At 39.2% G+C, this 16,518-nt stretch overlaps 1 protein-coding gene across 2 annotated transcripts in view; it reads right to left on the bottom strand.

Annotated features, from left to right (window-relative positions):
• Positions 1–16,518, bottom strand: part of FNIP1 (folliculin interacting protein 1) — a 112,488-nt gene that overhangs the window by 40,888 nt on the left and 55,082 nt on the right. For both annotated transcript variants that reach the window (XM_004609840.2, XM_004609841.2), the window contains exons 4-6: positions 6,756–6,856; positions 6,496–6,570; positions 3,536–3,624 (exon numbers count right to left, since the gene is read on the bottom strand). In XM_004609840.2, coding sequence (XP_004609897.1) covers positions 3,536–3,624; positions 6,496–6,570; positions 6,756–6,856 — 265 coding nt within the window. The remainder of the gene's footprint in view (positions 1–3,535; positions 3,625–6,495; positions 6,571–6,755; positions 6,857–16,518) is intronic.

The raw sequence follows: 16,518 nt of genomic DNA, 5'->3' as shown, positions 1-16,518 counted from the left end.
CAATACTGTGGGCAGAGTACTAAGGGCTTATTTAAGTCAAACCCTTTCTCCTCTCCCTCTCTTTGGGGGATGGAGAACACTCCCAGTGACACTCAAGTCAACTTGTCGAGAAGCATAGTTGTTAGGGGCCACCAGGACAAACCCAGTAGCGCTCAAGGACCTCTAGGGCATACGGTGGTACTTGGGGATAGCCATGTAGCATCATAGATAATTGTGCATTCAAGATGTATGCTACTGGGCCTGGAGCCATAGTACAGTGGGTAGGGTGTTTGCCTTGCACACCGCTGACCCAGGTTCAATTCCCAGAATCCCAAATGGTCCCCTGAGCACCATCTGGAGTAATTACTGAGTGCAAAGCCAGGAGTAACCCCTGTGCATCACCAGGTGTGAGCCAAAAAGAAAAAAAAAAAAAGTATGCTTCTAACTCCTGAGCTATCTCTCTGATTCCTTCCCTGTGGGGATAGGAAGCAGGGTTGGGTCATAGCTGGTAGTACCAGGGGTTCACTTCTGGTAGTACTCAGAAAACCAAGATATGTCAGGCATCAAGTCTCAGCCTCCCACAGACTTTTGACCTCTCGTTGTGCCTGCAGTCCACTTTTTTTTTTTTGCTGATGATGTGATCCAGAGACTCACATACTAAATGTAATGAGTATCATTATTACAGTAGTTCAGCAATATTTCCCATTCCAATGTGCCTACACCTAACATTATTAATTCCAATTTCTTCTGCTCCTCTCCATATCAATTTAATTATAACCATACAGACAAGTATCTGACTTCAGCTTTGTCCTCAACTCATGTTTCAAATTACTAAATCCACTCTACTCTATTTAATGAGCCTCTCAACAACTGTCATCACAGCCTTCAGTGGCAAAGTTTCTTCAATCCAACTTATTGACATGAATCCGCAATTAGAATATTCTTTTGCATTTGCAAATATGATCATGTTTCTATAGTTTGAAAAGTCCATTTAGGTATCTTGAGAATGCTCTAAAAAGGTCTCCGTCTAATAGAGAGAAACTGACCAATCAACCATCTACTGTGTTCTGAAATCCATAGTCAAGTTGTATACAGCCAGAAATAATTCTGATTCAAAGACTTGTACATATACTGGCCAAACCTTCTGTGGACTACAAAGTGAAACTTGTAACCACAATCTGAGAGCTCTCTTGGTCTTTCCCAGTTCTATCCTCATTATCTCTCACACAAACAATTCCCTAATCCTTGCCTGTGTAATCCTGTTTTTTTTTTTTTTCTTAAAAAAAAGAGTAGAGGAACCAAACTAATGCTCAAGGTTCCTGGACACTCCATACAAATCCCCTTCATGATCTGTTCCTCTTGATCCTTTTTATTTCCTTAATTCCTATTCTGTGTTCTGTCCACACTGACTTGTTCACTTCTTTTCCACATTCTATGATCTCTTTTTATAGGTCTGTGTGAAAGCTAACTTTTCCTAGAATAGTTTTTTCCTCAGCCATCAGACTTAAAACTCACTTCCCAAATCGTCCTTGACTCTCCAGGATTAAAAAAGAAGTCCTTCCTCATTTCTGTCATACCCTCCTCTTATTTTAATTCAAAAGTTAACGATATGTATAAGTATCATGATTTATATAATAAAAATATGTTATAGCAAGAACTGTGCGTGTACCATCAAGATGTAACAGAATGACTGACATAACAGGTGCTTCACAAGTTGGTTAATTGGAAATATAAAGGAAATAAAAGACATCTAAAGTATAAAGTCAAAGCTATTCATTAAAGATTTTTCTATTCTTATTTTATTTATTTATTTTTTGCTTTTTGGGTCACACCAGGTGATGCTCTGGGGTTACTCCTGGCTCTGCACTCAGGAATTACTCCTGGCGGTGCTTGAGGGACCGCTGGGATGTTGGGAATCCAACCGAGGTTAGCCACATGCAAGGTAAATGCCCTACCCGCTGTGCTATCACTTCAGCCCCTCACTAAAGATTTTTTTAAGTGGATCAACTTCTAATTCTATATTTAAACAACAAAAGCATATAACCAGCTTATGTGTTATAATTTACTTTATAAATGAGGCTTTTCATGAGACCCTGAACTCAAAAAAACTGTCACTTTTAAAATTTCCTTCCTATCAGTCTTTTATTTTATTAAAATCAATAAAACAGTTCATCAAGTTAATTAAGAAAAAGCAAAACTCTGGTTTTTCTACAAAATACACTTTCTGGGTTAGTATAGGCATTAAGGCCCTTGCCTTGCATAAGGCTGACCTACTTCAATCTCCTATACTACATGGTCCAATGAGCAGTGCCAAAAGCAACCCCTAAGCACCACCAAGAGTGGCCCATATCCCCACTGCCCCCCAAAATACAAAACAAAATACACACTACTAAAATATATGCCTAGCAACACTGTAAGTAGCTCACAAAAGAGACTTAATAGTCACTCATTTTACTCCACATGATTTTTTTAAAAGGGATATTAAGAGCGGCAGGTAGGGCGTTCACCTTGCACGCAGCCAACATGGGTTCGATTTTTCCGCCCCTCTTGGAGAGCACGGCAAGCTACTAAGAGTATCTCACCCGCTCGGCAGAGCTTGGCAAGCTACCGTGGCATATTTGATATGCCAAAAACAGTAACAACAAGTCTCACAATGGAGACATTACTGGTGCCCGCTCGAGCAAATCGGGATGACAGTGATGTTGCTCAAGATAAAAAACTCTACAAATAACAAATAGAAGTAACTTACATATACTTATTAAAATTACAAATAAAAATTCACACCTAACAGACATGACTTATTCATCCTATTCTAATTGCTACTTACTCTCTTGAGATAACAAATTATTTTTGAGCACTGGATATATGGTCCACAACTATTTAGATGAGCTTTATAGGATACAAAAACATGACCAGAAAATTTGAGGGTCAGTTTGTCACTTCAAAATGTTGCCTTTTAATAGCAGCAATGACAACAGTACTACATAGGCTCCTATTCAATAAATATTCTTAAACATTAAACTCTTCATAATAGCAAATCAGCTCATTTGAATTGTAAATTACAAAAATGAGCCCACCCATCCCCACCCCAGCACCCTAATCCCCAAATAAACATTTTTTTTAAACTATTATTATGACAGGAAAGAAAGGAGAAAGTGTAATACCAATGGAAATGTTTGAGAGACAAAGTAGGTCTTTTTATATCAATGATGGTGTATCTCTATGATGTACTAAAGTTTTGTAAAAATTGAATATATTTTTAGCAGTTTTTTTCTCAAACACAAAATAAGTGTTATATCCATAGCCATACCAGGCTAAGCATGCCTGATCTCAGAGTTAAGTAGGGTTAGGTAAGGTTAGTACTTGGATGGGAGACAAAATAAGTGTTATTCATATTTTAAACATGTTTTTCAAAAACAAATATTATACAAGTTTAAGCTATATTTCGACTCTTATTATGAAAGTTCTTTGGTCTTAGATCTACATTATTTTAAAAAATGAAAATCCTTGTAATAGATCTAACAATTCAAACCTATAAAACCAAAAGAACCTTTACCTATATTTCCAAGTAGTCCATTAATAACTGTATTATCAGCCTTTAATGTATTGTTATCCTGATTGATAAATTCAAGACTGTCCTGAAGCCTAAGAGGGAAAAGAAAAATATTCTGAGTTCATTTTACATTCTAAATAGTAACTTCACATATTCCACTGAAATTCCAGATTTTTTAAGTTTTTCTAATTCATACTATAATTCCAGATTTTTTAAGTTTTTCTAATTCATACTATATCAACCATTTAAACTATGAGTTGGTAAACTGAAAGTTAAATTTAGCCTGTGGCCTGTTTCTGTAAACAGAGCTTTATCAGAAAAAACATACCCACTCATTTATGAACTGTACATATCTGCTTTCATGCTATAAACAAGAGTTAAAAAAAAGTACCATAATTCCTTATTCCTGAAACCGAGAATACTCACTATCATACTTTTACAGAAAAAGTTTATTAAACCTGATTTAAAATACAAAGTTCCCAGGTCAGAGGGATAATATGGCGACCAACTCAATCCCTGGCACCACAACCAAAATTAAAAAAAAAAATTTTAAGAATATAATTTTAGCTTATTTATATTACATTTTCATTATTCAGAACAATAAGAATATTATGTTGCAAGTATAAACTTTGAGATTTTATGACCATAATTTAGAAAGAGTAAGAAATTGAGAGGATTATAGCCAAATGAGTACATACAATATAGGATCTCTAATTTCTATATTAATATTAAACCCTCAATTATTTTTGGGTTTTTTGTTTTGTTTTGTGTCACGCCTGGCAATGCTCACGAATTACTCCTGGCTCTGCACTCAGAAATCACTCTTGCTGCTCTTGGTGTGCTCAGGCAGGACCATATGGGATGCCAGGATTGAACACAGGTCAGCTGTGTGCAAGGCAAATGCCCTACCACTCACTGTACTATCTCTCCAATCCCATAAGCCCTCTTGTTTATGTATAAATACTTTCAGCATCCATTTTTTTCCACTTTGGTTGTTGTTCTCTTCTTGTTTTTGCTCACCTCGGGTAAGCTTAAAGAGATCTTCAGACTGGTGTTTGGGTAGGAGACAGAGAATGAGACAAGTCTCCCACAGGAAAAGCAGGAGCTCCAGCCATTTGCTGGTTTTTAAAAGTATCCATGCTATCTTTGGGGAATTCTTTTACTCTTTTTCCTTTCCAAAAGAAGTTAAATAGAGTTACAGTTTTTAGAAACTCAGCAAATGAAAAGCCTCAGAAGACTTTTGAGGATTTGTAACTGAAATGGGCACTTGAGAATTTCTCTAGTTTTGAATAGAAAGCTTGCTGCCTCCTGTTACTGTTAGAGATTGGCTGTTTGGCCACAACCAGTGGTGCTCAGGGCTTACTCTTGACTCTGTGCTCAGGGACTACTCCTGGCGGGATTCATATACATGGTGCCAGGATCAAACCAGGGTTGGCCAAGTGAACAGCAATCTTAATTGTTAATCCTTGTACTATCTGTCAGACCCTTCCTGCAACTTTGGCTAACCAAACATTTAATATGTTCACCTGCAAAATCCACTTTCGTCATTTACTAACACAGTATTTAAGGCATGATATCCATCCACCATACTAATATCAGACTTGACATTATTTCAATTCAATATATAGTGCAATAATCTTGGCACTAACAAATTGAAAATGTCCTACGTCATGAAAAAGAAAAAACAGCTAGAGGCGTCCCACTTCCTGATTTCAAGTTATATTACGAGGTTTTCATAATTTTAACAGTATGGCATTTCCATAAAAACATAAATAAATCTGCAGGGGGAATATAAGAGCTCCAAAGTAAGTTGCCACATATATAGTCAATTAGTATTTGATAATAAGGTCAAGAATACTCAATGAGTAAGTAATGGTCTCTTCAATAAATGGTGCTTAAAAATCCATAAAAAGTGCAGAATAAATCTGGACCTCAATCTTACAAAGACTCATTAAAAAAAACTGAACTTAAAATGAATTCAAGAATTAAACATAAGACTGAAATCACAAAAACGCCTAGAAGAAATCACAGAGAGAAAACTTCCTTGACTTCGGTCTAGGAGCTAATTTCCTAGATAATATAAAGGTACAAAAACAAAAATAAAAGAGACTGTATCAATCATTTTTATTTGTTTTTGGACCACTCCCAACAATGTTCAGAGCTTATTTCTGGCTCTGTGATCAGGGATCACTCCTATAAGAGTTCAGGTGACAAGTATGTAGTGCTGAGTATCAACCAGAGTGAACCGTATGCAATGCAAGTGCCTATTATTATCTTTCCTATATATTATCTTTCCAGCCCAAATTATATCAGTCTTAAAAGCTGATTGACAACGAAAGAAACCATCAGCAAAATGAGCCTACCAGATGGGAGCAAATATTTGCAAATCATTTGTGTCTGAAAAGGGGTCTAGGCTTAAAATGTCTAAAAAATTCATATAAATTAGTAACAAGAAAACAAACACAAGAAAACAACAACCCAACTGGGAAAAAGAAAAATGAATAGGTCCTCTGAATATTCAGAACTGAATAGACATTTCTCTAAAGAAAACATACAATGACCAAAAGTCAAATGAAAAGGTACTCAACAACATTTAGGAAATTAAAATCAATATATGAGTTTATCACCTAGAAAAGAGATCAAACGACCAGGGAAATGAGCACACCTGACTCTGTTTTGATCCCCTGGCTGATTCAGCTTCCTGAGACTCAAAGGGTACAGCCCAGCCAGCTCCCAGTGTCACAATGATGGAATAGCCCTGTACAACTGACTTAGTACTAAATTGTATACCTCAAAAGGGAAAAAAAAAAAAAAAAAAAACTGGAGTGTAGAAACTGGTGGCTACAAACTTTCAAATATAAGGAAAAAAAGAAATCTGAATTATACTTCAATTCTGAAAGCAACATTTCTTCCTTCTTCATCATCTACAGTAATTCACTTTCTCTGTATTCATAACCACTTACGTATTAAGACTTCCACAGATACTGCTGCCTGTCCGTGCAGTAAAAACTTTGCTGAGCATGAGTTGTGGAGGAGAACTATGGAGAGACAGAGAAATACAGAAATTAAAACACAATTACCTCTTTATTATATATAAAATGTTTGTCACAGATATTTATATAATTATAAATCAAGTATTAGCCATAACATATGAAATTCTCTAATTTTTTTTAAAAAATTAAGTTTTTAAAAAAGAATTAAGAAAAATAAGAAAATCACTCACCGGATCTGATGAATTTTTAAGGTGGAACCTTTATAGCTCATTGCTACAGAGCCAAACATCATCTCTCCAAGCATACTGGCATCAGAAGAGCACCGTGAACCCTAAATGAAGACCATAACGTTACCAAAATTACAGAATTTAAAGCCTTTTGACCATTTCATTTTGTTTTGCTTTGTTTTGCTTTATATATTCAAGACAGAATACAGCTTCTCCAGTTGAAAACGCTAAAATAGATTCTGAGATAAATACATGTTCAAGACAGAACAAGCCTGGAAAAAGTCCCTTATGATTATTTTGAAAACTGATTCACATTAAAGTTACCTTGCTGTAGTTATTCTATATATTGCATTTCTTAAAGTGTTTTCATCAGATATATGTTCCTGGGCCTGATTGTTTTTCACTGCACTGTTTTATAACTACTGAAGTATGAGTGCTATTCCACAACCAAAATGGCCTTGTCCTCATTCCTCCCCACTACTCACTCCTCATTCCCTCTGGTCACCACTGTAATTTTCACTTGGTCTAGGAAATATTCTCCAATTTTTATTTTCATTATAGTATGGTTTAATGAATTTATGAATAATCCTTATTACCATGTTAGTAGTCATTTAGCTCATCTTTATCATGAATTGTCATATTATTCTACTGTATCAGTTCTGAATTGGGCAATCCTCTGAACAGTGTCTTAGGGATTTTCCTCACATGACAAGAAGTCTGTAAGCCATGTATATGCTTCTAAATAGCTTCAGAGACATCTTTTATTTCTCTTTAGGCAAGTTAATACATACTTGTTGCATGGTGGTCCTAATATACCATCATCATTGACTTCAATTTATATCATACTGACCAATTCTGTTGAATGCATTTGATGAATAGTTCTCAAGACTGCTATTCTAATCATATTCTAATCATCAGTTTCACCCTTTGAATGTAGAAACCCACTTTAAATATCTATCTTCAAGGAAGACTCTGAAATGCATTTCCTCCCTTTGGCATATAGTATCCCTTAAATAAATTAGACTTCAAAAAGAAAAAAGTATAGAGAATGAATATTTGATAGACAACATATAAGGGCAGTTACAGAAAAATGAACAAAAATAACTTTAAATTTTTTAATGTTCCCCACCCGGTATCCAGGCTCTTTCCCGGAGTGGTGCGTCTAAGTAAATCCTAGGCCAGCCAGGTTTTCATCCTTGATCTACGGGAGATGGGAACTGAGGCACACAGCACACACCCAAAGCTGAAACGTTCCAGCACCCTCTCTCCTCATCCCCACCAGGTACCCGCCCTGTACCCAGGGCTCTTTCCTGGAGCCGCAGGCGCTAATGCAGGCACAACTTATTATACCCCCCCATATCCCATAAGAACCATAAGTTACCCTCTTAGTTGGAACTTTCACTAGGTTAGCTTAACCACCAGAAACACATTAGCCAATAATTCATTCAGCCCAACTCAATTAATACTGCACCAAAAGCATGATAGTAACAGTAAGGGTGAAGGGCTAAAACACACAGATCACAAAGGTAAAGCAACGTAGAAGCCCACCAAACTTACTTATTGAAGAGGTTAGCCCAGAAGACCCCCAACAGTAATGAAGGGCTAGACAACCTCTCTGACAAGGAATTTAGAAGGGAGCTACTGAGGACATAGGAAGGTAAAGGATGCAATGGAAAGCACCACCAATAAAATGTAAGAGGATTTGAAAGTAGAAATGCGGAAAATGCAAACAAAATTACAAACAGAAATGTCAGATCTGAAAAACCTGGTTGGCGAATTGAAGAACTTATTGGAAGGTCTCAGTAGTAGAGTAACAGCTACTGGGAACAAAATCAGTGAGCTCGAAGATGAAGTGCAGAGACTCTCCAGACAACAGAAGAAAATGGAAAAGAGACTCACAATCCAGGAACAGATATCAAGAGAAGATTGGGATGAAGCCAAGAGGAATAACAGTAAGAATTATTGGAGTCCCAGAGGGACAGGAAGAAAACCCTGAGGAAGAAGAAACTGTCGAAGACATCATTGCTATGACATTCCCAGAGCTGAAGAAAGTATGCAATCACATTCAGGAGGCCCGAAGGGTACCAGCTAGAAGAAATTCCAATAAAAATACCCCAAGACACATCTTGATCAAAATGACCAAAACCTTAGAGACAAAATTCTGAAAGCAGAAAGATCAAAGAAAGAAATTGCCTACAAAGGAGCATTCTTAAGATTCACAAACAATTTGATGAAACCCTCACGGCCCGAAAACATTGGTGGGATATAGTGAAAAAACTCAACGGAACAAATGCCTCACCAAAAATACTTTACCCAGCTAGATTCTCATTCATAACAGAAGGAACACATAGCTTCACAAACAACATCTAAGGAATTTCATAAACTCAAAACCATGGCTAGAAGAACAATCTAATGGGTTACCTTAAGACAAGACAAGCCCCTCAAATACACCAAATTTCAGCAGAAAGATGGGACAAAACCCCATAACAACATCTCCCTGAATGTCATTGGTCTAAACACATCAATTAAAAGACACATAGTGGCAGGATGGATCAGAAAATTGAACTCAACATTCTGCTGCCTGCAAGAAACATATCTCAATGATCAGAGCAAACACAGACTCAAAGTCAAACAAAGCTAGAAAACAATCCTACAGACAAAGAACTCCCATAAAAAAGCTATGGTAGCCATCCTAGTATCAGACCACATTGATTTCAGACTGAAGAATGTCACAAGAGACAGTGAAGGTCATTTCTAATTGATCAAGGGATCTGTACAATAGGAAGAACTTACAATACTAAATATATATGTACCTAACGAGGACCAGCAAAGTAGTTAAAACAATTACTTATAGATTCAAAAAAAGACATCGATAGGAACACAATACTAGTGGAAGACTTCAACACTGCTTTATCACCTCTCAAGAGATCAATCAGACTCAAGCTTAGCAAGGACATATTTCATCTGAGGGAAGAAATGAAAAAAAGGGGCTTAGTAGATATATACAGGACACTTCATCCTCAAAAAGCTGAATATACATTCTTCTCAGGTGTGCATGGAATATTCTCTAAGATAGACCACATGCTGAGCCACAAGTCATCATCATCATCATCATCACCATTTGACATCATTGTCAAATTTCTCGAGCGGTCTCAATAACGTCTCCATTCCTCCTAGCCCTGAGATTTTAGAAACCTATCTTTACTCATCCTTTCCAATGGTGCCACATTGGAGGCTCTTTCAGAGTCAGGGGAATGAGACCCATCACTGTTATTGGTTTTGACATGTGAATACACCACAGGGAGCTTGCCAGTCTCTCCCATGTGGTCAGGAAACTCTTGGTAGCTTGCCAGGCTCTCCTAGAGGGAGAACTAGGCTATAAGATGTCGGGAGCTTGGTCTTAAAGTCTCTGGGTGTTGGCCGTTGGTGGAATTATAAGGCACGGGGGGCAGTTCCTGGGTGTGACCTCCTAGCTACTGGAAGATGGGGAATCTGGGTTGGAAGAGGCCCAGTCCCGATCCAAGCAGGCTTGGAGGTTTCAGCCCCAGGTCCCACAGACCTGGGTTCCTCTGCCGGTTCCTTCATGCCTGAGGCTCGTCTGAACATGTGGAGAGGGACCTTGAACATGGCTGTGGCTAGGCTCCAGAGGTCTTTGGCCTAGAAAGCTCTGCTAAGGGCGGGGAGGGAAACTGAAGCCCACCCCTTCCAAGGAGCCCCGGGAAGACAGCCAGGCTCAGGGGCAAGAGACTCTCTGCCACAAATAATGCCTCCATAAAATTAAGAAGACAGAGATTGTATCAACGATCTTCTCAGACCATCATGCACTGAAATTACAAGTAAATCACAAACATAAACAGGAAACTAAATCAAACACCTGGAAATTAAACAGCTCACTATTGAACAACGAGTGGATTAAAAAGGAAACCAAAAGATTCCTGGAAACGAACAAAAATGAGAATACGAGTTACCAAAACTTATGGGACACGGCAAAAGCTGTGTTAAGAGGAAAGTTTATAGCTCTACAAGCATTCCTCAGGAAGGAAGAACGAGCCCACATATGTAACATAGCCTCACAGCTTAAGAGCTTGGAGAATGACCAACAAAAGGAACCCATCTGAACAGGAAGAAGGAAATAACAAAATTCAAAGCAGAAATTAACGAGATAGAAACCAAAAAAAAACAATCCGAAAGATCAATGAAACCAAGAGCTAGTTCTTGGAGAAAATAAACAAGATCGATAAGCTTCTAGCAATACTCACGAAGAAAGGGAGAGAGAAAACCCTAATAAACTGAATCAGAAATGGAAAGGGGGACATCACAACAAAAAGTAAAGAAATTCAAAGGATCCTCAGGGATTACTTTGAGAAGCTTTATGCCAGGAAACAAGAAAAATTTGAGAAAATGGATAAGTTCCTGGATTTCTATAGCCTCCCAAGGCTGAACCTAAAGGACCTGGAACACCTGAACAGACCTATCAGCATCAAGGAAATTGAAATGGTAATAAAAACGTCTCCCCAAGCACAAAAGTCCTGGCCTAGATGGATTCACTAGTGAATTCCTCCAAATCTTTAAAAAGGACTTACTCCTAATCCTCTTTAAGCTTTTCCAGGAAACTGAAGTATCAAAAACACTTCCAAACAGTTTCTATGAAGCAAATATCACCCTGATACCAAAAGCAGACAGAGATACCACAAAGAAAGAGAATTACGGGCTGATATCCCTAATGAACACAGATGCAAAGATCCTCAACAAAATATTAGCAAATAGAATCCAACAACTCATCAAAAAGATCATACACCATGACCAGGTGGGATTTATCCCAGGGATGCAAGGATAGTTTAACATTTGGAAATCAATCAACATAATCCATCATATCAACAAAAGAAAAGAAAACCATGTGATCATATCAATAGACGCAGAGAAACCATTTGACAAGATCTAGCACCCATTTATGATGAACTCTCTCAGCAAAATGGGCATCGAAGGAATTTTCCTCAATATAGTCAAAGCCATCTACCACAAATCCACAGCAAATATCATTCTCAATGGGGAAAAACTAAAAGCCTTCTCCCTACGATTGGGCACAAGACAAGGTTATCCACTTTTGCCACTCCTATTCAATATAGTACTGGAAGTCCTGGCCATAGCAGTTAGATAAGAAAAAGATATCAAGGGCATACAGACAGGGAAGAGATCAAGCTATCACTATTTTCAGATGATATAATACTATACTTAGAAAACCCTAAAGACTCTACAAAAAAGCTCCTAGAAACAATAGTTCTGTATAGTGAAGTGGCAGGCTACAAAATCAACAGCCAAAAGTCCATGGCTTTTTTTCACATACAAACAACGAAAGAGAAGAAAGAGACATTTTAAAAAAAAAAATCCCATTCACAATAGTACCTCAGAAAATGAAGTACCTAGTACCTCGGAATCAGCTTAACGGAAGAGGTGAAGGACCTGTACAAAGAAAATTACAAAACACTATTTCAAGAAATAAAAGAGGACACTAGGAAATGGAGACACATGGATAGGGAGGGCTAACATTATCAAAATGGCAACACTGCCCAAACACTATACAAATTTAATGTGGTCTCTATCAGGATACCCATGACATTTTACAAAGAAACAGACAAAACACTCCTGAAATCCATATGGAACAATAAACCCCCACGAAGAGCTAAAGCAATCCTCGGGGAAAAGAAGAGAGGTGGCATCACCTTCCCCAATTTCAAGCTGTACTACAAAGCAGTAGTAACTAAAACAGCATGGAATTGAACTAGAAATAGAACTGCAGACTAATGGAACAGAGTTGAATATTCTGGCACAGACTCCCAAATATATGACCACTTAATCTTTGACAAAGGAGCAAGAAAAGTGAAGTGGCACAAGAAAAGCCTCTTCAACAAGTGTTGCTGGGAAAACTGGATAGCTACCTGCAAAAAAATGAATTCTGACCTCTGTCTAGTGTCAGGCACAAAAGTCAGATCAAAGTGGATTAAAGACCTCAATATCAGACATAAATCCATAAGGTACACAGAGGAAAATATAGGCAGAACCCTTCATGACATTGAAGCTAAAAGCATCTTTAAGGATGAAACACCACTAACCAAGCAAGTGGAAACAAACATAAACAAATGGGACTACATCAAACTAAGAAGCTTCTGCGCTTCCAAAGAAACAATGACAAAAATACAGAGAGCACACAGAATGGGAAAGAATATTTACCCAATACCCATCTGATAAAGGATTAATATCCACGATATACAAGACACTAGTAGAATTATATAAGAAAAAAACCTCAATCCCCATCAAAAAATGGGGAGAAGAAATGAACAGAAGCTTCCTCAAAGAAGAAATACAAATGGCCAAAAGGCACATGAAAAAATGCTCCACATCGCTAATCATCAGGGAGATGCAAATCAAAACAACGAGATATCATCTCACACCACAGAGACTGGCACACATTCATAAAAACAAAAGCAACAGTGCTGGTGCAGATGTTGGGGAAAAGGGATGCTCTTTCACTGTTGGTGGAAATGCCAACTGGTCCAGCCATTTTGGAAAACAATATGGATAGTCCTTCAAAAACTAGAAATTGAGCTTCCATATGACCCCGCAATACCATTTCTGGGAATATATCCAGAGGCTACAGAAAAGCACGGTACCTATATGTTCATTGCAGCACTGTTCACAATAGCCAAATTCTGGAAACAACCCACGTGCCCTCTGAGAACAGAGGGCTAGTTAGAGAAACTTTGGTACATCTACACAATGGAATATTAAGCAGCTATTAGGAGAGATGAAGTCATGAAATTTGCTAATAAGTGGATAGACGAGGAGAGTATCATGCTATGTGAAGTGAGTCAGAAAGAGAGGGACAGATATAGAAGGACTGCACTCATTTGTGGAGTATAAAATAACATAATACGAGACGCGATACCCAAGGACAGTAGACAGAAGTGTCAGGAAGATTGCTCCATAGTTGGAAGCCTGCCTCACAAGCGGGCGGGTAGAGGACAGCTGGAATAGAGAAGGGATCACTAAGAAAATGATGGTAGGAGGAATCAGTCGGGATAGGAGGTGTGTGCCGAAAGTAGATAAAGGACCAAACATGATAACCTTTCAGTATCTGCATGGCAAACCATAATGTCCCAAAGTAGAGAGATAGCAGGGGGAATATTGTCTGCCATGGAGGCAGTGGGAGGGTGGGAAAGGTGGGGGTATACTAGAGATAATGGTGGTAGGGAATGTGCACTGGTGGAGGGATGGGTATTAGATCATTGTGTGATTTAACTCAGACACGAGAGCTTGTAACTATATCTCACGGTGAATCAAATAAATAAATAATCCCATCACTTGTACCATCTGTCATCCCTTTGATCTTTGATTTGCTCGAACGGACGCCAGTAACATCTCCATATGTCCCTGTAGCATGCGAGTGTAGCTCAAAGATATCTGCTTGCTTCAGGAACAAGAAGAGCCTCAAATTTTTCATTCAGGGTTTTGATGAAGAAGTCTGATCATGTCATTGGTAGGCGGCAACATGGTCTTTTGACATCTGTGGAATCCAGTGAAATGGTATCACCCTGCCAAACCCCTCTCTTTACGTCAATGATCACATCCTTGTAGAATGGTGAGAACCTGGTGGTGAATCCATAATACAGCTCATGGAGGATCTTGATGTACTGAGTTTGAACACCGGTATGGCTAGGGCTTCGATGACCACTTCAGTCTCAACAGAATCGAAGGCCTTCTTTAAATCTATGAACGTTAGACTGAGCGGCATCTTGAATTCTCACGAAACTTCAATGAGTTTGGTCACTGTGTGGATATGGTCGATCATGCTGAATCCTTTCTGGAACCTGGCTTGCTCGCATGATTGTCCTTCATCTAGTGTTCTGCCTATTCTATTCAGGATGACATGAGTGAACAACTTGTAGATGACAGCAGGCAGACTGGGCGATAGTTGCCGATGTCGTGGATGTCTCCCTTCTTGTACAACAGAATGGTCCTGCTGATTTTCCATTGGGACAAAACCTTGTATTCGGACAGGTAGTGTGTGAAGAGCCGAGCCAGTGTATTGACAAGTGGCGGCAGATTCTTCAGGTGTTCGGGTCTGACCTTGTCTGTACCGGGTGCTGTACGTGTCTTTACTGATGAAATAGCCTGTCGGATTTCGGAAGGGAGGACATCGGGAACAACATATCAATCCTGCGGAATTTGGTATGTGGGCAGGTGGACCTGGCTGTCCAAGATATCCGAGTAGAAGTCATGAATAATGCTCTCCATTGCCCTTCTAGAAGATGTGATAGATCCATCAGGACGGGAGGACAGTCATCTTGGTCTTGTTGGCGAAGGACAGGCGAGCATTGCGAATACTTTTCCCAGCTCTGCCTCATCAGCCAACACTGCTGCTCTTCTCTCTTTGAGGTCTGTCTTTATCGCTTCTCTGCACAGCTTTGCAAGCTTGGACATTAGCTTGTGGTTGCCTGAGGCTCGTCCCAAACCACATTGGCAAATGAGCTCAAGAGTTTCCGAAGACAGGTGTCTGTTTGTGGCATTTTTCAAGGAATCATGGAGGTGCTGAACAGGTCGATCATATTCCTCATCAATGTTGTCAATGATGGCATCTTCCCACATTGCCGCAATAGTGCCAAAGAGCTCCCGGTTGGTGGTCATTCTGGGAGTTCTCTTCTTAAACTTCATTTGCCTGACACCAAAATTATCCCATCATATCAAAACAATTTTAATGTTGTTTGAGTTTTGTATGGTCTGTGTATGTGGATGGGGCAGGGGAAGGTTGCTCTCAAAGGGTCCAGGGACCACTTCTGTTGATTCTTGGCCAACTGTGTACTGATCCATGTGGGATTCTACTTAGACATTGCCTTGCTGCCCTAATTTTTCTCTAATAAAGACTTACAGCTAATGGTTGTGAGGGGCAAGGGGGACTGCTTAACTACAGAGATAGTGCTGAACTTAGTGCAGCAGTGCTCAAAACCAAAAAATGTGGTGTCACTCAGGCCCACAGTGCTAAGCACTAGAATTACACACATTTTGGGTGAGAGGAGCTCATACATCCAAATTATGCAGTGTAATCCTGTCAGCTACCTACCCAGACACAAAGTTCATTTTATTATTTACTTTTATTCATTTATTTTTAAATGAATCACCGTGAGATACAGTTACAAAGCTGTTCATGATTGGGTTTTAGTCATACAATGACAAATCTCATTTTAAAGGCAGGAAATAATTTTTCTGATATACCCAGGTTACAAAAAAAAGCATTATAGTTAAAAAAAGCAACTCAGACTTTTTCTCTCAGAAGGGAGCAACATGACTCCCGCCATAGTCATGCCATCAGACCCTGCACCAATCCATTTCACTTGGGGTACTCCACAGTGGGGAAGGTGAGAGCCCTCCACACCCCAAGGGACCCAGCCCCGGCAGCCAAAAACCTCCACAACCCAACCACCACCATGCTCAGGACTGCTCCCCACATGCTCGGACTGAGCCTCACGCACAGTTCGACAAAATCCAGGTACTCAGAACTTTGTGACTCGGGATTCTGGGTTCAACGGGACAGGAGCAGAGAGAGAATCTTTGCCCATTTCCCCCATCTCTGGTGACCCAGGGGTCACGCCCATAAGCCATCTCCTGCCAGCTCCAGATAGTCTTGTTATCGGCCACCACCCAGATCACACGGCTTTTTCTCCTGGAAGGGAGCAACATGACACCCACCACAGCCATGCCACCAGACTCCATG

The sequence above is a fragment of the Sorex araneus genome, chromosome 6, assembly GCF_027595985.1.
Source record: "Sorex araneus isolate mSorAra2 chromosome 6, mSorAra2.pri, whole genome shotgun sequence".
NCBI lineage: Eukaryota > Metazoa > Chordata > Mammalia > Eulipotyphla > Soricidae > Sorex > Sorex araneus.
The sequence above is the reverse complement of the archived record's forward strand: the minus strand, read 5'-3'. Positions and strand labels throughout refer to the sequence as shown.